This window comes from Rhinichthys klamathensis, unplaced genomic scaffold (assembly GCF_029890125.1).
Source record: "Rhinichthys klamathensis goyatoka isolate OS25496 unplaced genomic scaffold, OSU_Roscu_1.1 h1tg000011l_1, whole genome shotgun sequence".
In the NCBI taxonomy this organism is placed as follows: Eukaryota; Metazoa; Chordata; class Actinopteri; order Cypriniformes; family Leuciscidae; genus Rhinichthys; species Rhinichthys klamathensis.
The window spans coordinates 112,555-138,238 of NW_026606564.1; the positions used below are offsets into that span (position 1 = coordinate 112,555).

A 25,684-nucleotide genomic window follows, 5' to 3' on the forward strand; every position below is an offset into this window, starting at 1 on the left:
TGTATTATGCACAATAGACAAGTCATTTGGTGAGGTATATTTGTAAAGAAAGACTACACGCCTGCACGCATATCTATTCAAACACGCATATCATAGACTAAACCCGTAATACGCATGTGCACGCCGTCAGCGTTTACGCGGAGATGATAACGTTTTTAAAAAATGTTCAACGCTTACACCTGGAACCTATTTTAAGGCTTGCGTTCTCGAGCCACCAGGCACTGTTGTTGTGCGGATGAGCGGCCGGATCGCATTAAGGGTTTTCTGTATGAACGGTGTCGTGCTAGGTTAATAACTAATGATCATTGTGACGGAAGTGAATCAATTAAAACTAACTTTAGCTGGACAGTAACTTTATTCTAGAGCTGCATTCTGAAGCATTCTTTTCCCAAATAGCCCACTGATCCCGGACAGCAACATCATGTCAACCCAGATCCGGCCCACATCTGGTACGCATGGAATCCACCAGATGTGGCCCAGATCTGGACCGACACTATGTTGCTGTCTTGGTGAGTGTTTTTCTTAAGGCTACACATCTTTTTAGTCCCAATCCCCTGAGTTATCTTCGCATTGGGTCTCATTCATAAAACATTTGTAAATATGTGAGTGATTTGCGCGTGAAGAGACCTTCCCGAAAACTCTTCTCCTGATTCACAAATACTTCGTAAACGTCAGATGTGAGAGTGAAATGTGTGTGTGTGTGTGTTAATGAATTCCAATCAGTCGTAAAATGGGACGCGCGTGCACGCTCATTCTTAATTACCATAAATCCCGCCCATTAAATCCGACTGACAACTATATATGGGCATCATATTCCCATACGTTGCTTTTTTTATTAAATATGGGAGCATAAAGCAGTGTTGCGGACATTTCAATTCGTTTTACATCATATTATGACACCAAACGAAGGATTTCAACATGTCTTCTCAAAAGCGAATGAAAAAGAAAAAATTTTCAGATGCTGAAATTGAAGTTTTATTATCAGAAGTTCATTCAAAACGCCACATTTTATTTTCAAGCGTACATAGTGGCGTATCAGGTCCTAAAATAAGGAAGCTTGGCAGCATTACAGATGCATTGAATGGAGTTTCATCTGTTAATCGAACAGTCCCAGAAGTGAAAAGAAAATGGTTCGACATGAAGCTTGACTGGTTCACTTCGAGAAAAAACGCTATTACTGGCTCTCATAATAAAAGTAAAAAAAAAAAAAACTTTTTTTCAAAATGCTGTGTAAATATATAGGCCTACCCGATTAAGGTTAATTAAAATGCAGCAAAACGTTCGGATGTTAAACTCACTATTTACGCGTGATTGGGAGCAGGTGTAGATTTCTTGTGTACCAACTAACATTTGGAAAATACAAACATTTTAATGAATCCGAAAATTTACACCAGAACCACTTTACACACGATTTACACAAAATTCATGAATGAGACCCATTGTGCTTGTGGAAATGCTCTTACTTTCACTATTAAACATAGCCGTGAGTTCAACTGTTAATTTTACTGTTGATTTGATTTCACCAAATGTTTAAATGATCTCCGATTTTTCTTTTCGGACACATTTCTTCCTCAGAGATGACGGTTCACCACTATCCTTCCAGGTTTCAACAATGCGTTGGTGGACAGTTCTTAAACCAGTTTTAGTAGTTTCAGCAATAGTTGTTTTCTTTGCTTGATAAAAGACGATAATTAGACCCTTCTGAAACAGAGTAACATCTTTTCCATGACCAAAGGATATGTTTTCCTACATGGTTGTTTAAAAATGAGAAGCTACGCACTGCATCAGGGTTAAATGACTCATTGCCAGCTGTAACGCATTAATAATTCCAGCAATTATCCAATGAAGACTCTTACCTATTTACTTCTAAAAAACTATTTACTAAGTCCATGTGGTCACCTTTTTTTGGCCAGGCAGTGTATGTAGTTGTACTGGATTTCATTTTAGCATGATGTTAATTAGTCTGTTACAATGCAAAACAACTTCTAAAATATACATAAGTCTATAAAAAAAAAGAAAAAAGTTTCTTTTAGCAAATCATAAGTTCTTAAATGTTTCTTCCCTATGAAGTACAAAAGATTTAGCTTCACTTACACAATGTCATTTAGCTCCAGCTGTGTATCTGGTGACGGGTTGATTAAGGCATAAGAGTTGCTACTCTGGTTAATATTCAGCTCATCTGGATTGAGAAACAAAAATGTCAACAGAATAAAAAGTAATTTCAGTCATAAAAATATGTTATTGTCCAGAACCATGCCCTAGTAGTAATGAGCCACTCAACTGAAAATATGAGGTATAAAATCAAATGAATGTTTTTAAAAAGCTGAATGTCACCACATTATGCAAATTAGTTTTATATTTTGAAATGAAATTTTGCATAATACAATTTTAGTCAAGTTTTAGATTTGTTTTTTCATACTGCTGTGAAACCTGCATGCTAACAATTATTAGTGTGTGGACAAATGTTAATTGTACACCCTGGTTACAGTTCTCAAAATCAAATCAAATAAAAAATGTATTTCAAATAACGCATAAAAACATACTAATTCATTCTGCACATAATTTCACTGTAAAATACGACTCGTAAAAGGGTGTTTTACCAAAGTTGGTGTCTGGTGTCTCACCGAATCCCCTCGTGGAGAGCCCCAGGTTTTTCATGCGCTGCTTGACCAGCTCAGTAAGCTCCTGTCTCTCCGAGCATGAGGGCAGGACGTCCCGCTGCTGGCTCGATCTGTCTGCATCACGCTCCGCGTGCCACGGCCCCAGAAGATTCGAAGCCCACTGCAGGCTCTTTCGGCGCAGAGATTGAGTGTGTGCATTGCTGTCTGGGAATTCACGCTGAAGATCCTGAGGTTGCTCCTCCTCTTCAAAGACTGACATTTTGTCTGACGTTTGGGATTGAGGAGACTAGAAGAAAGAGACTGATTGCTTTAAAATGGGAAGCAAAAAAAGCCCTGTTATTGCACGTTTTTCGCTTTTCAAAAGGAATATTCAAAAAAGTATACATTTTCTCTTTTTAACAAACTTTTACACAAATTATTTTCAAATTACTCTTGCTATTAAAGTTACAATTTGAATTTTAAATGATGAGAATTTTTTTTAGAAAATACCAAGCCCCACATTTTTTTAAATTAATTTTCCATGCTGCTTAATATTTTTGTGTAAACCGTAATACATTATTTTTCTTTGATGAATAGAAAGTTCAAAAGAATTAGAAATTTGCCTTTATTTGAAATATAAATCTTTAGATGCCTTAACTGTCACTTTTTAGATCAATTTAAGACACCATTGCTGAATAGAAGTAGCCTATTCATTTCTTTCAAAAACATTTTTAAAACCTTACTATTGGGTAGACTATTGTGTTGCTGGTGGATATTGAGCAGACATAAGTCGTCCGGTCAGAGACGAAGTACTCTTTAATGGATTGAGGCTTATAGAGGCATTTACAGTCTTAGAATTAGATTGAGTAAACAAGTGAAGTACAAGTAGTAGAGGGTATGGTAGAGTAGTTTGGAGTGTAATGTAGTATGAGTGGTTCTAAACAAACAGAAAATAATAATACTAAATTAGTAATGAACAATAATCACAAGAATTAACTCAATATGGCAGTTATACGTACATTATGTACATAGTTATACACATAGCAATCGATTCAGACATGTAGGAACTAGATTAGCACTCAAGAAAAATGGCATCACGTTCTCTGACACGTGAGCTCACGTGAATCGATACATATGGTTTAAAATAATGTTAACAATCTCCGTGTCACGGTAAATAGAACATACACATACCCAAATTGACTCATAATTACAATATTATACATAAATATCTATGTATAGCTGTCTCTGTATGCTTTTACTAGCGCCGTAGATATGGATGATGTAATAGACAATGGGTGTTGCGTACATACGCGATTATAACTAACTACACGCAAATACAATCGAACTTACATTAAAATTACAGCTCTTTAAAGATAATGAATAACAACAAATCACTCACTTGTATATGAACGCACTCTGCAACAACAACAGCAACGATAACAGCGGGACACTCGCAACCTCTATACGAGCCCTCAGAACTGCGTTCTATTCATATTGAACCGTTAAAGGGAAAAATACTGAGTCATCATAGTAATGCGTCCTAAAGTCACAAGGGGGCGCTAATGTCTCAATATATGCATAGCAGGCCTTTTCAACAGCCGCCCCCACATTTGCGTTGTAAATGTGCAACTCAGAAAAGGTATACCAAGTTAGGGATAGTACCAAGGGGTACTCAGTCCTGTAGAGCTGGGAGGCTGATGAGACGGGTGATGGGACGAAGATAGGTTTTCTTCTTGACTTCCACTTCGGCAGCCCGGGTTCTCCCATCTTCTCCTGGGAAGACTTTTGTCACTTGTCCAACTGGCCATAGAGCTCGGGGTAATTGATGATCAACAATCATTACTACTGTTCCAGGCTGCAGGTTCTCTGCCTCTCTGTGCCACTTCTGGCGGACTTGTAGTTCTGGAAGATAGTTGCGGAGGAAGCGTCTCCAGAAGTGGTCTGTTAACAGCTGACTGTGTCTCCACCTCCGTTTGCTCAGCAAATCTGATTCGGGGTATATTACTTGAGGTAAGGATGCGTCAGGCCGCCCCATGAGCAGCATGTTGGGAGTAACCGGATCAGGGTCCGCTACGTCTGAGGATGTATATCCGAGTGGCTTTGAATTGAGAATGCCTTCGATCTCAACGAGCACAGTACGTAGGACTTCTTCCGTCACAATTTGTCCCCCTATAGTAGAACAGAGAGCAGACTTCAGTGATCTTATCTCTCTTTCCCAACAGCCTCCGAAGTGTGGAGCGCCTGGGGGGTTGAACTTGAAACTAATCTGGTGGCTGCCTAATTGCTCCTGGAGGGAAGGATGGAGCTCAGCGAAATCTTCTTGTAATGCTCTCTCGCCACCTCTGAAATTTGTACCTTGGTCCGATATGATCTCGAATGGCTTGCCTCTGCGAGATATGAATCTTCGAAGGGCCATTAAGAATGAATCTGTGTCCATCTGGTAGAGCAGGTCAAGGTATACAGCTCTCGTTGTCAGACACTTAAATATGACCCCCCATCTTTTCTCATGTCTGCGTCCAATCTTGATAAGGTAAGGGCCGAAACAATCCACCCCAGTGGAGTAGAAGGCCGGTTGAAGCAAACGCAGTCTTGAAGGAGGTAGATCTGCCATGCGGGGAATGCTGGGCTGGCCTCTCCACTGTCTACAACCTAAGCACGTTCTCTGATGATGCCGAATAGCTTCTCGACCTTTCAATATCCAGTACTTACGACGTACTTCTGCGAACACCCTCTCTGCTCCTGGATGGTGTAGAGTTTCGTCGAAGTCCTGGATAAGCAGTCTGCTCAGGGGATGCTTAGGGTCCAAAACTATGGGGTGAATAGCGAATTCGTCTAGCTGCTCTGTTCGTCTGAGACGACCACCAACTCTGATGAGGTGTGTTGTGCTGTCATACTTTGGAGCAAGGCACAGGAGGCGACTACTCATTGGTAGAGGTTTACCTGACTTAAGCTGAGCCATTTCGACTGGAAAACTTTGACTCTGTGCCTGTTGAAGGAGGGATAGTTCGGCTTCTCGATAATCCTCTGCTGTTAGCGCTTCTGTAGGGGTAGCCTCCCCGTGTAAGACTCTGGCACTAGCTGTGAGTAGTTGTTTATAGGATGCGAACTGGTTACAAACGGGTAAGGCTGGTTTGGTGACAGGAACTGTAAGTCCACAAAATGTGACTGGTTTCAGCTCTGCATCTTCAGTAGGGAGATGTAGCAAAGGACTCTGAGGCCACTGATCTGGGGGTAGCAGGAGGAATGATGGTCCTTGACTCCATCGGCTTGGCTTAGCTAACTCGGCTAACGTTTTACCCCTTGTGATATCATCGGCAGGATTAGACTTGGAATCGACGTAACGCCAGTCCTTGGGGTCTGTCAACTCCTGGATCTCGGCTACCCTTGTGCCGGTGAAGACTTTAAACCGACATGAGTCCGCTTGGATCCATGCCAGCACGGTAGTGGAATCTGACCAGAGTGTGACTTGACATGTAGAGACACTGAGTTCTGATTTCAATAATCTGGCTAGTTGTGCTCCTGTCAGAGCGGCGCACAACTCAAGACGAGGAATGGACTGTTGTTTCTTTGGGGAAACTCTGGACCGAGCAGTCAAAAAAGCTATCTCTACATATCCTTGAGGACTGACTGTTCGGAGGTAGGCTACTGAGCCATAGGCTCGCTCGGAAGCGTCACAGAAGACATGTATGTCTCGGATACTCTGTGGGTTATCCAACTCTAATGTGACGTAACATCTAGGAATGGAGATGCTCTGAATGTCTGGTAACTCTTGCTCCCATGACTGCCAGGCTTGGAGCAACTCATCTGGCAGTTGAGGGTCATCCCATTCCCTTTTCTTGTCCCACAGACACTGGACCAGTATTTTAGCTCTTGTGGTAAACGGGACAATGTACCCTAGGGGGTCATATTGACTAGCTAAAACCTTGTAGATATGACGCATAGTAGGGGCAGAGCATTCAATGGGACGATGCTTGTATGACAGGGTGTCGGAGGTAAAGTGCCAGTGTAGTCCGAGTGCAGACTCTTGCGCATCTGGTTGCACTTGAGTCAGCCACAACACCAGGCTACTTGACTTGGATTCTGATGGGATATGTTCTAGTACTTGAGGGACGTTGCTGGCCCATTGTCTAAGATCAAATCCTCCTGTGGCTAGGAGATCTCGCAACTTGGATGCCAGAGCCTTGGCTTCTTCTTGAGAACTGAAACTCTGAAGGAAGTTGTCCACGTAGAAGGACTTCTCTATACTTTCTAGGACGTCTTCACCTGGGTGACTATGGTCGATAACATGCTTCTGGAGCGCGAAGGTCGCACAGCACGGGCTGCACGTCGTCCCAAATGGGAGAACTTGCCACTCATATACTTGTGGGGACTTGTCTCGGTTGAGGTCCCTCCAGAGGAATCGTAACAGTGGGCGGTCTTCAGGTAGTAGTCGCACCTGATGGAACATGCCCCTAATGTCACTACTCAAGGCGACAGTATGTTCACGGAACCTCAGGAGTACAGACATCAGGGAAGGGCCTAGTGTGGGACCAGGGAGGAGCAATTGGTTGAGATTCTTCCCTCCATGAGCGAATGAACAGTTGAAGACGACTCTGTTCTTGCCATTATGCTGTGTCATGTGGTGGGGGATGTACCAAGACTCTTCTGATTGGTCCACTTGGTCAGGAGGTATCACTTGTGCATATCCGGCCTCCTTCAACTTGTTCATCTCCACCTGGTAGGCTGCTGCTTGTGATGGATCCCTGGTTAATCGCCTCTCTATTCCTCTAAGACAAGGCAGAGTGCTTCCTGGGGAGGCTCGCAGGAGAGACATATTTTTCACTCTTAATAAGGGCGTGGCGTATCTGGCTACTCCATCGACGGTAACTCTAGTAGTCTTGGACTCGAGCAGTGAAATAGCATCCTGATCTTGCTTCGAGCGGGTAATGAGTTTCTCGTTGCGGTAAGGGAGTACGTCTAGTTGCCACAATTTCTCAACTTGTCTGTACAGGTCAGTATACGAGCCTGAAATAGCTGTAAAGAGGCACTGCTGGCTGGGAAGGCGATGCTTTATCTCTTGCGTGGGACCTTGTAGGGTCCAACCTAGTCGGGTCTTGATGGCAGCAGGACCGTTAGGTGGGCCTAGACGGACTGGCTCTACTGGGGTGATAAGGTGAGGGTAATCCGACCCTATAAGGAGGAGAGGTTGGACAGATTCAACATGTGGCAACTGTAGACCTTGTAAATGGCGGTATTTTCGTTGTAACTCATCTACTGGATAAGTATGCTCGGCTAATCCCAACGTCTCCGCTGTAAAGGCTTGACGAATCATGAATGTGGTCTTGGGTTGGGATGCTGGCGACACTGTGAATGTCACTGAAGCACCTCGCAGCATGTGGAGGTCTTGTCTGACTGTACGCAGTACGATCTCTTCTGGTCGACCAGTCAATCCGAGCTGCTGTGCTGCTGAATGAAGGAGGATTGTGCGCTCAGACCCGTCATCCAAGAGGGCGTAAGTCTCCAAGCAGCGGCTGCCATTTCTTAAGAGTACTTTACAGATCTTCAGCAAAACACGCCTGCTGTCAGTGGGCCGATCGAGGTACAGTGTCTCTGCAGTCGTGTTCACCAAGCAGCTCTCTGAAGATCTGATCTTAGGCTTCTCAGCAAAGGATCGATCATTAACCTCGTGAAGGACATACAAGTGTCGGCGATTACAAATCTTGCAGAGTGTCTTGAGGTTACATTGTGCTGCTTGATGGGCTCGTCCACAACGCCAACATCTTTTGTGTGATTGTATCCACTGTACTTTCTGATCTCGGTCTAGTCTCTGGAAACTAGCACACCCATTCAGGTAGTGGTCTTGAGCGTCGCAATATGGGCAGAATGTCTTCCTGTCTTTGGGCATAGGGTCAGGAACTCTAACTGGCATGTCACTGCTGTTTTTCTCCGTGCCAAGGAAGATACTCGTGGCCTTAAATGGCTGTCTCGTGTCTCTCTGGTGTACCCTCTTGTGAATGGTTACCGATTTACTTGCTAGAGGATAGAACCTGGTGCTGTCTTCTTGAACTTGCAGCTCGAACTCTAACCATGCTGATAGATCCAGTAAAGTGGGGATAGGAACTTGTTGTGGATGGACAGACCGTCGAAAACTTGTCTGCAGATCATGTGGAAGCTTACACAACAGTCTTGATACGTGAGAACCGCACTCTAGCTCCACGTAGCCTTTATTCCCCAGTTGCTGAAGCATACTCACTAGCGAACGAACTTTCAATGCGAACATCCGAAAGGCTTTCACATCTCCGTGACTGACATTTGGACCGTCCATAAGCTCGGCTATTCGCTGAAGTACCAACTGGTGGGGCTGTCCATACCGTTGGTTAAGCGCATCCATAGTCTCTGAGAAAGGGAATAATGAGTTGCAATATGAGTCTGCAATCAGCAGTGATTCCTCAAACTTCAGGTGATCGACGAGAATCTGGTACTTAAACCTCTCTGTAGCGTCCGTTGGCAAGATGTTCTCCAGAGCGATACGCAGTCGCGAGAAATCTCTAGGATCTGGCTTAACGAAGTTTGGGATGGTGGGAGATGGTCCCCTATAGGTACTCTCTTGACTGGGAGGAATACGTAATCTGTTTGAGCTGTAGCCACTTCTGCTATCATCAACTCTGTCGTAAGATGTCTGTGGGCAAAACTGACGTTGTGTGTGTCAGGCGTACTTAGGCTGTGACGTCCTCTCCAGCTGCTGAAGCCTCTGTTCTAAGTCATGCAGGCGATCTTGTCTTAATGACTCTGCTGTGGTGTCAATTAGCCTCTGAGGTAGCTTGGATCTAGGCAGAGGGATGGGCCTGGCAATAGTAGTGATCTGCGGAGTATGGACACGGGGTTGAGGAACAGGGGAAGATGTACTCTGTGGATGGCGAATGGATCGATCACTTACTGCAAGTAGGCTCAACTGTGCTTCCAGAGCCTCATTCCTCTCTTCCAGTTTCTTTATCTGCTCATAGGAATGGCGTCGCACCTCCTCAGTCTCCTTCCGCAACTGCTGGAACTCTACTAATACTTCTGACGACAGCTCAGGGAGGGGAGAAGTATGTGCTCGCTGTTGTCCGTACTCTCTACTGGGACTCCACTCTATTAGAGGCTGCCATGGCTGCATACTTGTTCTATACTCAGGGGAGGTGGCAGAGAGTTTGGGTGCAGCCGCTCCTCGGGATTCTGAATCATCACTCATCTCAGGGGAAGAATCTACTCTCCGTCTTGACTGAAGCCTCTGTTCATGATCAATGAGCTCAAAGTCTGACAGGTAACTAGGGAGCCTCACCGCTCGTCTGGGTCTGATGGTGGGCTCAGGAAGGTCAGGCCTAGGATCTGGATCACTCTGATGCATCATTCTTATGACAGCTCCTCAACTCCGGCTCGAAGGACCATTTATTGGGTAGACTATTGTGTTGCTGGTGGATATTGAGCAGACATAAGTCGTCCGGTCAGAGACGAAGTACTCTTTAATGGATTGAGGCTTATAGAGGCATTTACAGTCTTAGAATTAGATTGAGTAAACAAGTGAAGTACAAGTAGTAGAGGGTATGGTAGAGTAGTTTGGAGTGTAATGTAGTATGAGTGGTTCTAAACAAACAGAAAATAATAATACTAAATTAGTAATGAACAATAATCACAAGAATTAACTCAATATGGCAGTTATACGTACATTATGTACATAGTTATACACATAGCAATCGATTCAGACATGTAGGAACTAGATTAGCACTCAAGAAAAATGGCATCACGTTCTCTGACACGTGAGCTCACGTGAATCGATACATATGGTTTAAAATAATGTTAACAATCTCCATGTCACGGTAAATAGAACATACACATACCCAAATTGACTCATAATTACAATATTATACATAAATATCTATGTATAGCTGTCTCTGTATGCTTTTACTAGCGCCGTAGATATGGATGATGTAATAGACAATGGGTGTTGCGTACATACGCGATTATAACTAACTACACGCAAATACAATCGAACTTACATTAAAATTACAGCTCTTTAAAGATAATGAATAACAACAAATCACTCACTTGTATATGAACGCACTCTGCAACAACAACAGCAACGATAACAGCGGGACACTCGCAACCTCTATTCGAGCCCTCAGAACTGCGTTCTATTCATATTGAACCGTTAAAGGGAAAAATACTGAGTCATCATAGTAATGCGTCCTAAAGTCACAAGGGGGCGCTAATGTCTCAATATATGCATAGCAGGCCTTTTCAACACTTACCGACCCCAAACGTTTAAACAATAGAGTGCAACAGCTGGGTTCTGGAAGTAAAAATAGATTTTAAACAATAACCTATAAACCTTTAAAGACAGCCCTGTGAGCTACTTTGGTTGTTAATTGATAGTATTTGCATTTATTGAAGCCGTCAGCACGCATTATTACGTTAATAACTCAAACTTACATTAGCCATGATGCTGTATAGAAAATTACATCAATCAGCGGTTTAAAACAGGCAAAACACGCCAAAAGATCTCATTAGCTCCGCCCACTCCCACGAAGCTTGAAAAAAGACTCAGCCTCCCTATGCTCTCAAAATACAAAATAATTTGAATATACATACATATTTTGCAATAAACCAAAAATATATCGTTTATATATACACTCACCTAAAGGATTATTAGGAACACCTGTTCAATTTCTCATTAATACAATTATCTAATCAACCAATCACATGGCATTTAGGGGTGTGGTCCTGGTCAAGACAATCTCCTGAACTCCAAACCGAATGTCAGAATGGGAAAGAAAGGTGATTTAAGCAATTTTGAGCGTGGCATGGTTGTTGGTGCCAGACGGGCCGGTCTGAGTATTTCACAATCTGCTCAGTTACTGGGATTTTCACGCACAACCATTTCTAGGGTTTACAAAGAATGGTGTGAAAAGGGAAAAACATCCAGTATGCGGCAGTCCTGTGGGCGAAAATGCCTTGTTGACGCTAGAGGTCAGAGGAGAATGGGCCGACTGATTCAAGCTGATAGAAGAGCGACTTTGACTGAAATAACCACTCGTTACAACCGAGGTATGCAGCAAAGCATTTGTGAAGCCACAACACGCACAACCTTGAGGCGGATGGGCTACAACAGCAGAAGACCCCACCGGGTACCACTCATCTCCACTACAAATAGGAAAAAGAGGCTACAATTTGCAAGAGCTCGCCAAAATTGGACAGTTGAAGACTGGAAAAATGTTGCCTGGTCTGATGAGTCTCGATTTCTGTTGAGACATTCAGATGGTAGAGTCAGAATATGGCGTAAACAGAATGAGAACATGGATCCATCATGCCTTGTTACCACTGTGCAGGCTGGTGGTGGTGGTGTAATGGTGTGGGGGATGTTTTCTTGGCACACTTTAGGCCCCTTAGTGCCAATTGGGCATCGTTTAAATGCCACGGCCTACCTGAGCATTGTTTCTGAGCATGTCCATCCCTTTTTGGCCACCATGTACCCATCCTCTGATGGCTACTTCCAGCAGGATAATGCACCATGTCACAATGGCTCGAATCATTTCAAATTGGTTTCTTGAACATGACAATGAGTTCACTGTACTAAAATGGCCCCCACAGTCACCAGATCTCAACCCAATAGAGCATCTTTGGGATGTGGTGGAACGGGAGCTTTGTGCCCTGGATGTGCATCCCACAAATCTCCATCAACTGCAAGATGCTATCCTATCAATATGGGCCAACATTTCTAAAGAATGCTTTCAGCACCTTGTTGAATCAATGCCACGTAGAATTAAGGCAGTTCTGAAGGCAAAAGGGGGTCAAACACAGTATTAGTATGGTGTTCCTAATAATCCTTTAGGTGAGTGTATATATATAATCAACATTTTTTAAATGAGTTGTTTTATATTTCGTCATTGTTTTAACTTGCTGTTCGCAATGTTTCATGGGATTGTAGTTCTTTCTATCACCAAAGCCGTTAAGACTACAGTCTTGTACCCTATTATTTTTGTCTGATTTTCAAATACTTTGTGCTTCAAATCAGAGTTTGTAATGTTATGATTCACCTCGTAGCTGGTTGGCTTGTTTCATGGCTTATAACTCTTTAACGAAACTTTTTTTTAAATCCCTATGGGAGAAATGGAAAAAATCCATTGATAAAACGGATGTTGACTGAATAGATCTAATTTGTGTTATTGCATATTCAGTTGTTTGCATGATAATTATCACTTATGTGAGGGATAATCAATGGGTATTTGTGCATTAAATGATTTTAAATGCACAATATGGAGGCAAAGAACACCCCGACGCGAAGCCTTGGATTACCCCGCTTGTATCATGGTCATTTACCAGCATTGACAAGCTGTTATTGACGTTTGGCGCGCAATATTTGAGCGGAAGGGTAAAAATGACGGTTAATTTTGTCAGTTACAGCTCGGTAAATCTACTATCTACTAAATTACATCTGAGTCCAGGAAGTCAATTTCTAGGGGGAATGGAGTTCCAGTTTAAAATGTAGAGGATTCCCATCTTTTATCCACGTAATAGCCTTCAAATGGTCAAATTACATTCAGAAATACAGTGGGATTTTCTGCATCTAAGGTTTAAAAATATAAAATATGATCCCAACTAGGGTCCCCCTAGTAACTTTCGGCCATTTCCACCCCTTATAGCATTTATTTGAATTAAAGAGAGAGAGAGAGAGATGAGTGTGGGAATTACCTGCGTCTGTGCAGCATCTCTCTCTAAAAATAATGAAGCTGTGAGTTTAATTACTTCAAAAACAGCGATATTACCCCCTCGTTTCTGAGAAATATATTGTAGCAATTAAGTAGCGAAGCTAATTCATTAATATATGTCGCGGGACAGCGATGAAAACAAGTTCCTCTGCTCCTGAATGTTTCTGTGTATGAGCAGTGTGATCGCCCATCTAGGTGTGTGTGTGCTTCAATAAAAGCAGCGCATTAAAATAGAACGGTGATTGAACTGACTGGAACTACCTGTGCATTAAATGGTTTTAAATGGTGCACACCTTCCAGCTAATCAGAAACTCTTTCTCCTGACCTAAAAGTATGTAAGTATGTTTTGCACTGAACATAATGAAACCTCGGGAGGTTGAACTTTCTGAGACTCTGTCCTGTAGATGCCGATGGGAATGTCTCCTACAGTGGAGGACAGCACTTGGTACAGTGTGCCGTACGTCTGGATGCACAAGTCCTCCTCTTTGATACTCAACTGAAATGTAATGTGCCACATTTTAACACTGCTGAAACAACATAAATAATAGCATTGAACAGAATGAGGATATGTGGACTGGCTAATGTTGTAAAAGTCACACTTACAGCGCACAGGAAACCAGATTTTGGTGTAGTTTCCAGTCCCAGCAGTAGTCTGGTGATGGTTATTATATAATCCTTAACAAAACTCTGAAACAACAGAAGCACTTATAACACAATTATGGACAAATTTGAAGGTCTGAACATTTACAATTTCCAGCAGCATCAAGGCTGTAATATTGCATCATGCTCATCACGGCTGTAATATTGTGAAATATTATTACAATTTAAAATAACTGTTGTTATATTATATATTTTAAAATGTAGTTTATTTCTGTGATGCAACACAGAATTTTCAGCATCATTACGCCAGCCTTCAGTGTCACATGATCCTTCAGAAATCATTCTGATACGACGATTTGCTTTTTAAGAAACATTTATTATTATCATCAATGTTGAAAACAGTTTAGCTGCTTAAAGGGAAATACAATATTATGGAAGTCAATTGGGTCCATTAACTGTTTGGTTACCGACATTCTTCAAAATATCTTTGGTGTTCAGCAGAAGAAAGAAATTCATACAGATTTGGAACAACTTGAGGGTGAGTAGCCTAAAAAATGATGACAGAATTTTCATTTAGAAGTGAACTATTCCTTTAATATTTTTGTGGAAACCATGACAAGGGAAAGTTGAAAATAAAACAGAAATAAAAATTTCCATTGAAAAGTAAATCCTTGCTTAAAAGTATTTATTATTTTAAAAACATTATACCAACCCCAAAATTTTGAACAGTAGTATAGATATATTGGTTTTCAGCTAATGAAGATTTTTTTTATCGCCATGTTGCCATCTAGTGGGCATTAGCAGGTAGTATGATTTCAGGCCAACGGGCAGCACATTTCTTTTAGCAGAGGGGTGTTAGTTACCTGGTAGAGGAGTGTGTCCAGCATGCTAATGCTGAACACCTTACCAGCTGCAAAAGGCAGGCGAAATATGAAGGATAAGTTTGAGCCTTTCTCTTTTTCTTTCTGCTCCATAAAGCCATGCAGATAAACATGAAAAAGAAGGGTTAGGACCAAACAGATTAATCAAGCCAAAATCAATATTTTTATGATTTAATGTAATAAGAGTGACAAAAGCATGTTATGAATTTCTGCTCACCTTCTCCAGTTTGGAGAATTCCAGTGAGTGACAGTCCTTTGCGCAGAACTGCATGAATCTCATGTTAGCGGGATGAGTTAACTCTGTGATGATGTTGAGACCAGAGAACAGCCTACAAACAAGTCATTTACAGGAGACTGGTGACTATTTCAATGACTTTACAAGATCTTCAGTGCCCTTGTGAAAATGAAGTGTGCTTAAATGTATTGAATATGCACTTATAGTGTACTTAAATCTTAAAAGTATTTATATTATATATATATAAAAGTATATATACGTATATATATATATATATATATATATATATATATATAAATAATAGTAATATAAAAGGTCACAAGTGTATTTTGATGTGTTGACTAACATACTACAGTTAAAAATATAATCTAGGATTTTACATGTGCTTTAAATGTAATATCAAATAACACACTAAAGTTAATATTTTAAGTGCACTAAATTGCCACTTCATCATTATAATTGTGTAATTACAAATATATTTAAATGCATGACATACAAGTTTCAGTATAAATCATATTAACTCTTTCCCTGCCATAGGCTTTATGCCGAGCGTCACGTGACCAAGCCGGAAAACAGATCACATCGCTTCCGATTCAGGTCTTTTGTATGTGCTTCATGAATTTTTTTGCGGTTTTACTCAAGATAACTTAAAAGGAGCAAGCAAAAATGAGCATAACCAATGTCCCTCGCATGTGCAGATTGATATTTAAAAGTTTTTTTATTTTTCTTCTTCACACTAACGTTTAGATATTTAAATAGCATAAAACACCAATAACAAAGTGAACTTAGTAGGTTAGCTGATTACCTTAAACATCCATAGATATCGTAGTTAGTTCTTACGGCCGTTAACACTTTCTCTGACCATAGACAGTATAAGAAGTGGACAGAGCCATCTCATTGGAACTCAGTTGAGACAGTTGAAGCCCACTTTTAGCGATTTCTGAGCACTTCCGTTCCTGACGCGCAGACTCAAACGGACTCAAACTAAGCTTGATGACGTGAGCAACCTGTCTGACAGACGTTAATCTTCTAGTAGCTGTGCGTGAAAATTGCCAACGTTAATCTTGCAGAGACGGGGAACTTGAGCAAAGAGTTCTTTGGCGTGAGTGAGCAGGAGTAAGTATTCCGTTGCTTTTATGGACTCATTATCTATGGGCTTCTCCCTTGACGGGACGTCCCCCCGATCGCCTGCGAGCTTCTCCTCCTGTCTGTACGGTAATTTCTGTACAGCGCGACAGAGAGTCGAGTGGTTATGACGCATTTGTTAGCCTATTTTTACTAAATCTGTTTCTACGGGGCCATAATGTAACATAGAAGGTAATGGAGCCCTTTATACATTGTCGTGTTTCTTTAGAAATAAATAATGGACAAATGGAGTCTTTAAACGCCTCAGATGTAAAGTTATTCGCTGTCAAAGTGACGCCAAAATGAATGGGAGTCAATGGAAATGCTAACGCAAGTGAAGTTCTGCTACAACATGGCGGCACCCGGCCGGCTTCAACTTCCGGGCGATGGATTACCCCCTTGTCTCTGACAAGCGGATGCAATGAGACCTGTTTTCCGGTTTGGTCACGTGACGCTCGGCATAAAGCCTATGGGCTCTATGCACGGCGGTATTTCCGGTGAAGGTCTAAGGATGCTGGATTACTTCCGCCGATCGTAGAGTCCAATGCTATACCGAGAATTTATATTTATACTCTATTGCTATACTAAAGAAACGTTAGTCACAAAAACAGACAAAACAGACACCCCTCATTTTGTTTATGCTTCTTTGTTTATTATATTAAATAAACATAACTATATATAAAATTACATCTAAACGTATTCAAGTTTCATTTCAAAGACGAGAGGACAGTAAATTTGGAAGACTCTGCCATAATCCCGTTTTCCTCATTTTCCTCCGCTTTAAATCTCCCCAACCGGAAACGCAAGAGCATCCTTGCGTCAAACGCGGAAGTTATGCGTGCATATAGCCCATTGACAGAATTTTCCGGCGATCGATGTTTTCATGTGATACGGTACTAGGGGGCGCTATTACGCATCCAATTTTAAGGATCCAAAAACAAGCGAAGAAGAAGAAGCAGAAAGAAGCGATCGAAGCATTGCTTACACACATGTAAGCTAACGTAATCATCAAACATTCCACAGCATATAAATAAAAACTGCCTACTGATACTGAATGAAATGTTGAAGCCCATGGAGAGGTATACGGCCAGTATGCAGCTTTGGGGTGTTGATGGAAGCGATCTACTCCATCTTTGTTTTTAACATTGTTCTGAATCCGATCCAGACAAAGTCTTTGACAAAAAGACCATTTTTCTCAGCTTTTTGTCTAAAATGTTGCTTTTTTATGAAACTTATCCACATTCAAGTGTTAATAAAAAAAGAATGCATGAAGCTAGAATACCATGTTGGTAACACTTTATAATAACTACACGCTAATAATCATTAGTTAAGCATGAGTAAACAGTTAATTCATCATTCATAAAGCATTAATAAGCAGTTTATAAATACAGCTATAAATGCTTTCTTCTTGATTTACAAGCATATCCATAATTTATTTAATAATTGTATTTTCATCCTTTATTAATGATCAATTTATTATTTCTAAATGAATAATTGCATTTTTTATAAACCAGTTAAAGAGTTTTCAGTGGTTCACAAGATTACTTAGAACGTGTAAGTAAATGATTAATAAACTATTTAAATGTACATTCATACATCTTATTATTCAGACATATAGTGATGGTTACTTAGTGTGTTAATAAATGCTTTATTAACATGTATTTATGCTGTAATTCAGGGTTAATTCGGGTAGTTATAAAGCATTTAGTAGTGGTCAGTTAACTATGTTTGTGAGCTCATCTAAAGTGAGGACTATTCATGCCTTGTAAAGCATTTATAAAGGAGATTTAAAGGCTGTTAAATATTTCTATGTTCTGTATCACTGTGTTGTGTTTGTTACATTTTACTGTTTAGAAGATTGATGCGCCTTCAAATCTCCTTTATAAATGCTTTACAACGCATGAATAGTCCTCATTTTAGACTAGCTCACAAAATAGTTAACTGACCACTACTAAATGCTTTATAACTACCTGTATTTACTATTTACTACATTTACTTACACTTTCTAAGTGATCTTATGAATGACTGACAACTCTTGTTTGTAAATAATGCTATACTTCATTTAGAAATTATTAATTGATCATTAACAAAGTATGAAAATACAATTATTAAACGCATTATAGATATGCTTATAAATCAAGAAAAAAAGCGTTTATAGCTGTATTTATAAACTGCTTATTAATGTCTATTAATGCTTTATAAATGATCAATTAACTGTTTACTCATGCTTAACAAATGATTAATAGCATGCAGTTATTATAAAGTGTTACCAAAATGGGTAATGAAAACGTATATTATGAAATTACATATAAAGGTTAAGAGATTACCTTTGTTTTATGTCTTTTTGCCTGTGTGTTTTTCCACGTGTTTTTGTCTCAACGTGGAGACGAGAGCGTGCCTGCCTGGAGATCGACCTTGAGGGAGCTTCCAGGAGTGCATGGACTAAATCACTATGTCACTGCAGGCACAAGCCTGCCGCAATTCCAGAGTCGATGCCAGCCAGTCACATTTATCACACCGGACCCCCGTGCCGTACAAGTTGTGCGTGGGTGGTTAATATCATCTGTCCTAGAGACTATACTGGTGTAATACGAGGTGGAGCCTGTTCCCTTCGACTATGGCTGATGTAGATGCGCTGAACTCAGAACCCCTGATTTTATTTGAGGATATGGAGGATAGCACCGAGTATGTTTCTCACCCAGCACCCTGGGAATTCTGTCTATTCCACGTCAGCCAATAGGACCATCTGTCTGTCCGGTACCTAGAAGGTTGTTTCTTAAACCCCTGCCTGCACTGCTCAGTCCACCAGCCCTGTCTACACTGCCTCTCATCAGCCCTTCGTCTCCTCCTACATTACCTGCTCTGTGCTTCATGGATCTGCCTCGGGCTGATAGTTCACCAGCTCAGCCCTGGACTGTCGATCCGTTTGCTCAGCTTAGGACCTCCGTGCCCGTCCCTCCACCTCGGCGTCACCTGGGTTTCCTAGTCCTTCCGGTTATGCCTTGGTCAGGCGTCACTCTGCCGTCGCCATGGACTTACGGCCCTTCGTTTATGACTCGTCCCTTCACCCATTTGGCTCCGTCTTCCCTCCAGCTCCACCTCAGTTCTCAGGCATACCGGCTGAGCCTCAGTCCTCCGGCACCCTGGCTTCACCTCGGCCACTAGTCCCCACAGCTCTGCCTTGGTCTCCAGGACCTTCAGTGTCGCCCACTCTCCGCCTGGGTCTCCACCACCATCAACTCTGCCTCAGTCGGTCATCCCCCTGGTTCCATCTAGCAAGTCTCCGCCATGGCTCCTCCCTCCCTCAACTCCACTGTGGGCATTCATCATGGGATTCCAGCTGGGGATTTCACCCTGGCTTCCGCCGTCGTCTCCTCCCTGGCTTTTCCTGTTGTTTGCTCTGTCCTGGTTTCTGTGTTCATGCGTTGTGCCTGGGTCCTCCACCCAAGACCCGTCCTGTCCTCCTCTGTTGGACTTTTTTATTGTTGTTATAAGACGCATAGGCATGCATTCTGGATGGAGGGGAATGTAGGCCTATCTGTGTCTTATGTCTGTTTGGGTGGGTTTTGCACTTGTTTTAGTTAAGGTTCCTGTGTTTCAGTTTGTTTCCATTGTTTTTCATGGTTGGATTATCAGTTACACCTGTCATTTATTGTGTTGATTAGCTTGTCTGTGTATTTAAGCTCTGTGTATCTTTCAGTTCATGGTCTGTTCTTGTCACGTTATAATCGGTTGATCTGTTCCTTATAGTTTTCGAGTGTTCTGAGTTTTTTTTCAAATCTATAACTGCTGCATGTAGATCAATTAGGTCCACATTTTTCAACCGAAGCTGACATAAATATGAAACTTATGTAAGTGGGTCAAAAAGCGCTCTTAAGTTCAACTTATTGCGTTTAATATAAATTTAAACTATAACACATTTTCATTTAATTGCAAATAATATTGCAAATTCCATACCGAAAACACTGCAAATCAGTTTGGATTTACTTAAATTATTTTTATAAGAGCTCTTTTTAAAAGTATGCTAAATTGGACTTCTTTATCACAAGGGTTTGTTCAACAAACATGCATTTATTACTGCACATGGCTGTATCCTATCTGATATTCAATAGTGTGATGTGTTTTGTCATTTTAAATGCACGTAAGTGATTAATCTTTTGAGAAATCTAAGAAAATCTCAAACAGTCTCTGACCTGAACAGGGTCTGGACATTAACAATGGTTTTTGCATCAGCCATATAGTCTTCCTTAGCGCTCATGGTGCTCTCCCTGTCAACAACCACCATATTGGCAGCAAATGAGACACCACAACGCAACAGGTCATCCAGGCTGTAAGGAGATACACACACAGACAGATCGATTTTAGTAAGACATTTGGCAATGTTTGATGCAACTTCAAATAATCATGCTGTCATAGACTTATTTGAGTTTTGTATTTAGCTAATAGAGCTTCCGTCAACTCTTCCACTCTTTATTTAAAATTGAGTTAGGATAATTTGGAAAAATGTGAGTATTTAAACAAAACAAGGCTGTAAAAGTAGACTAGAAAGTAGACAAGTGGTGGGCATAATGACTGTCCCCAACAACCTCTGTAGGCGCATTTAGCTATTTGTTAACAACAAGTTAAGTAAAAGATTTAAAATTACAAGAGGGTATTACTTATGTATTCTGTGTCGTAGAATAAAACGTGAAAAAATCTTGAGTTTGTGTGCACCACAGACCTTACTTCAGGCATTTAACCAAAAACCCATTCAAAAAAACATTGACTTCAGTACGATGGAATCATTAGCTCAAAATATTAATCTGTTTCCAGGGTTTTAGACAGCACATATTCTCAATCTATTCTCAAAAACAAATTTTGAGCTAATTCAATGGTTTTATGTTATCTCAAGAAGGTGACTCTCAATGTACAGCAGCAGGCTTATCTCCTTCCTGTCCTGAAAAAATTGATTATTTGAGGGCAGGTTACAAACAAACATTATGTTTCATAATAATGTCTCTTGCCTGTCGATTGACCCAAGCAAGTAATAGATCATTGGGAACCAACAGACAGTCTCAAGAAGATCTTCATCTGGCCTAAAAGACAGACAGTCCACACAGAAACAACATAATGCAGACATCTGTAGTCATTATAAATATAAGACATTGGCAACTAAAGAGTTGGTAAAGCTCAATGAACACGGTAAAAGAGAGTGGTGTAAAATAAGGATTTTTACTCTTTTTCCAAGAGCAGCACGATGGGCCACAGTTCAGTCTGTGGTCTGTATGAGGCTCGTAACGGGAGGATGAAGTTGTACAGACTATCTCCTGCTGTCTCAGCCGCCACAATGATGAGCTTATCCTTCAAACCGTACGCTCTGACATCATCATTGTCTTTGTGGTTGCAGGTCTTAGACAAAAACTGACATCACAATAAGATAATTAAGCAATGTAAAATTACAATTCAACATTAAACCAGTGATCCCTAGGTGCATACACTGAATACTTAAAGCATATTCATAAAACATACACTACCGAAAAAACATTTTTTATGTTATTGAAGGAAGTCTCATATGCTCACCAAGGATGCATTTATTTAGTCAAAAATACAGTAAAAACATAACTGTTTTCTATTTGAATATATTTTCAAATGTAATTTATTCCTGTGATGCAAAGCTGAATTTTCAGCATCATTAGTCGGTAGTGTCACATGATCTTTCAGAAATCATTCTAATATAATCTTTTCCTGCTCAAGAAACATTTATTATTGTCATAAATGTTGAAAACAGTTTTTTCTTCATTTTTGCTGTAACAAAAAAATGCTGTAACGTTTTTTCTTGATTTTTTGATGAAAAGTAAGCATTTTTTTGAACTAGAATTATTTTGTATTTACTGTAAATTTTGATAAATTTAATGAATCCTTGCTGAACAAAAGTATACAATTCTTTCAAAAACAACAACAAAAAAATCGTACTGCCCCCAAACTTTTAAACTGTAGTGTATTTCTGCAACATTTTTTTTGACTTGCAACATTTATTGTGCAACATAATTATCAAAGACAGGCTTAATCCACTTTAAACTCAAATACCTGAGGGAACACATACATACAGTATGTTAATGCATATACACTCACCGGCCACTTTATTAGGTACACCTGTCCAACTGCTCGTTAACACTTAAAGGCCATGGTGCAGGTTTTTTTTTTTTTTTTTTTTGCCAGTTTTCTAGTTGGTAATAAACATTTAAACAGTTATCCTTTGTATTTTATGTTGTAGGGGATTACTAAAAAGAAATATGATACGGAAAAGTCGGTGATGTGTTAGCATTTACCACTAGCCTAGCGAGGATTCTAATTTCTCCCACAATGCATTGCATGACGTCACATGAGGTACTCGCTGTTGGACAACAGACGAAAGCCCGCGAGTAGTAACTTAGCTAACGGTAGCTAGTGAAAGAGTGACAGTGTCAGATAAGTAAATATATCGAGATAGATAGATAGATAGATAGATAGATAGATAGATAGATAGATAGATAGATATCATAAGCATAACATAGATAGATAGTGAGAGATAGCATAGCATAACAGCTTAGAGATAGAGATAGAGAAGAGTAAGCTAGATAATAAGTAGACAAAATGGTTTATTACTGTGTTTGTGGCGGGTGCAAAAACTTTATCAAAACTGGACATGGGGTCCATTGTTTCCCCAAGGACAAAGGGAGCTTCCGAAGCTGGGTGCAATTTGTCAAGATTAGGCGAGCAGATTTTTCAGCTAAGTTAGCTCTGTCGCCGCCTACTCGAGAATATGCAGCGCACATTTCAAAGAGGAGGATTAATTTACCACGCAGGGGATGCCAAGATGGTCTCACTTAGTTTAAAGAGTGAGAGGATGGCTAAGTTACTTACCGCCGTGCCGTCTGTGAATGCAAACCTCTCTGCTTGCCCTGTCCCGAGGTCGAGAGACACCGTCTGCCGCAAGCGAGATATTGCCACGGTAAGTTCATTCTAACGTTAATGTTTACAAGCTGCGTGTTAGCTAGCTCTGTGTGTATTTTGTATAGCTACCATGTTCCCTTTGACACAGCCTCCACTACAAGCACGATCACTCTGACATTAGAAGAGCATTTTTCGCGATTCACGAATTTGAGCCTAAACAAAATTGCCCTGAAGTAAATGTCCATATCGTCATGAAAGCTTCATGGCTAGTGTTTGGATCAGTGGTGATGATCATCAAGCGGCTTTCGCAATCGTGTGTTTGCGTTTTGTGTTAGACTGCTACGGTTCTCTTTCACATTTGACCGTGACCGTGTCGTCAGGGCTGTAGTGGAGGCTAAACGCAGTTTACCCACCGCTGAAATTATGTCAGAAACAGTTTATCCACTTCTCACTTCAGAGTTTAGCTACCTCTCAGTAAATTCACTACCTCGTAGAGTTTATGTAACTTTACCACATGTATTACCACTAGTATTGGTGTAAACATTTAATTGTAACATTCAAATCATCAAATATGTTCTGAATTTCTTTTATGTATTTTTTAAAACATTTAGTAGCGCATATCAGGGTCCACTGTACTGTAATCTCCCTGGCAATCTCGTAACATTCTGTTTACTGTTTATGTTTGCTATAATTCATATGCAGGACAATTTCATGTGTTTCCATTAGTGGCAATGATCTTTATACAGTATTATTATTATGTCTGCAGGTTATGCAACATCATTAATGAAGGCCCTTCGGGAAAGCTACACCAATTCACCTGCAGCTCTTCGAGAGGTTAGCGCCAGTTTGTCCTGATGCACCCGCCCCCATCGCCAAATCCTTCAAACAGGTTCCTGAGGAGGCCGTCAGCCTCTACCTAGCCCGGCAGTCACGCTACAAGAACCTAATTTCACATTATTTTCTTTTCACAGACAAGTCCAATGATTAAGTTGTAAGTATTCATTTAGTGGTGGTTTCCTGCATTCTGCATGTTTTTTTTTTCTTTGTGTGCTGTTGCTTTGGTTTTACTTTGCACAAAATCATTACTTTTTTTCTTAGGCTATTGATTCCCGTGATCTTGCTTATAAATTCCGATTCAGCCATTAGCCTACCTTCGTGATCACGCAAAGAGGTCTGGAGAGGCGGTCCGTTCAGAATTACAACCAACATAAAATATAAGTGTGCATGTACAAATTTGCAGTAATGTTCGGTAAATATAAACTATATATATATATACACACACACAATTCATTTATTTAAATGGGTTAGGGTTATGTGTGTATATATGCATAGGCGTACAAACATACATACATGCATATGCTATGCATATATATTATAAATAATATAATATATACTTCAGGTTACCAGAAGTTAGCTAACTTTAATGAAGAGTTGGTCATGTGAGCTATAGCTAGCTGCAAGTAACCCATTATCTTCCAATAAGCATTAACTAAAACTGGCTACATAAAATATACTGACTAGATTCACGAGAGGTCGGCTAATGTGTGTAAAAGTAAAAAAAAAATACAGTAATTTCATTATTTTACCAGCGAGCGTACTTCGGAAGCACTGAAAATGAATGGGGTTCAATGCTGGAACTATCAGTGTTTGGAACTATTGGCCGCTCCACGACACGCGTTACTTGCGCATTTTTAAGTTCCTATGGCGGTCTATGGGAGTGTCGCAACTCTCTCTCTCTATGGCTCTGGACCACACTATTGCAGGCAAAAGAAACAATGTGCAAACGTTTCAGGTCTAGCCCTTCATCAGTGGGCTTTTTTTTATATAGATTTGTTTACTTGCAACCTGTGTCTTTGTTCAGTAATCTTTGTCCTTGTTCAGTAAATGTTTAGTAACCATTACAAGCAATGCCAATAAACTGTTTTTTTTTCTTATAGAAATTCATGTGTTCTGTGTACTTTATAACATTTTGAGGGCAAATTGGGCGATCACAACAGAATAAGCAATTATTATTTTTATACATTTTCATCCAAACGAGGCGATTGAAAGCCCTGATAGGTCTGGTCACGACTTTGGAATTGTTGTCTGATGGTTGAAACCACACGAGAGGCTTCTTATACTCCTGCCTAAAACTCCATAAGCCCAGGCCAGCGTATAGCCTGCCTGTACGCAGTGTACCGGTATTGGCTAGGGATAAGTAGGAACGATTCTTAAGTTTTAAACTCTGTAAGTAGGTTGGAAACGTCTCTGATGCATGTTTATTGTGTATGCAACACATCTCCTGTCACCTATAGCTGTTGTTCAAAGGACTCAGTGTAAAAAATAAAAAGGTAAAGTAAACATAAACCATGAACATACTCGTGCGTGCTGGCTTGAAGGGGACCAGTATCCTGCATGAAGTGTGAGTATGCTATGTGTAGCACAAACGGATTCAGGCATTATGCCTCATATCCAGGATGCTGCGTTAGGCACGTTACAACTGCTGGCCGCGGGGTGAGGTCCTCGACCAGCGACCAAAACGCACTCACCTCCCTACAACACAAGCTCTCCACCACAGTTTCCATGGGACGACACCGCCCGCAACTCACTCCCTCTCCCGGTAAGCCT

General features: G+C 40.8%; 1 protein-coding gene across 1 annotated transcript in view; it reads right to left on the reverse strand.

Moving 5' to 3' along the window:
* The window catches only part of kcnt2 (potassium channel, subfamily T, member 2), a 61,760-nt gene that overhangs the window by 4,673 nt on the left and 31,403 nt on the right, over positions 1-25,684 (reverse strand). Inside the window, exons 18-26 of the mRNA XM_056266592.1 lie at positions 21,381-21,565; positions 21,169-21,240; positions 20,359-20,493; positions 15,023-15,134; positions 14,788-14,889; positions 13,928-14,011; positions 13,692-13,820; positions 2,601-2,907; positions 2,095-2,179 (exon numbers count right to left, since the gene is read on the reverse strand). Coding sequence (XP_056122567.1) covers positions 2,095-2,179; positions 2,601-2,907; positions 13,692-13,820; positions 13,928-14,011; positions 14,788-14,889; positions 15,023-15,134; positions 20,359-20,493; positions 21,169-21,240; positions 21,381-21,565 — 1,211 coding nt within the window. The remainder of the gene's footprint in view (positions 1-2,094; positions 2,180-2,600; positions 2,908-13,691; positions 13,821-13,927; positions 14,012-14,787; positions 14,890-15,022; positions 15,135-20,358; positions 20,494-21,168; positions 21,241-21,380; positions 21,566-25,684) is intronic.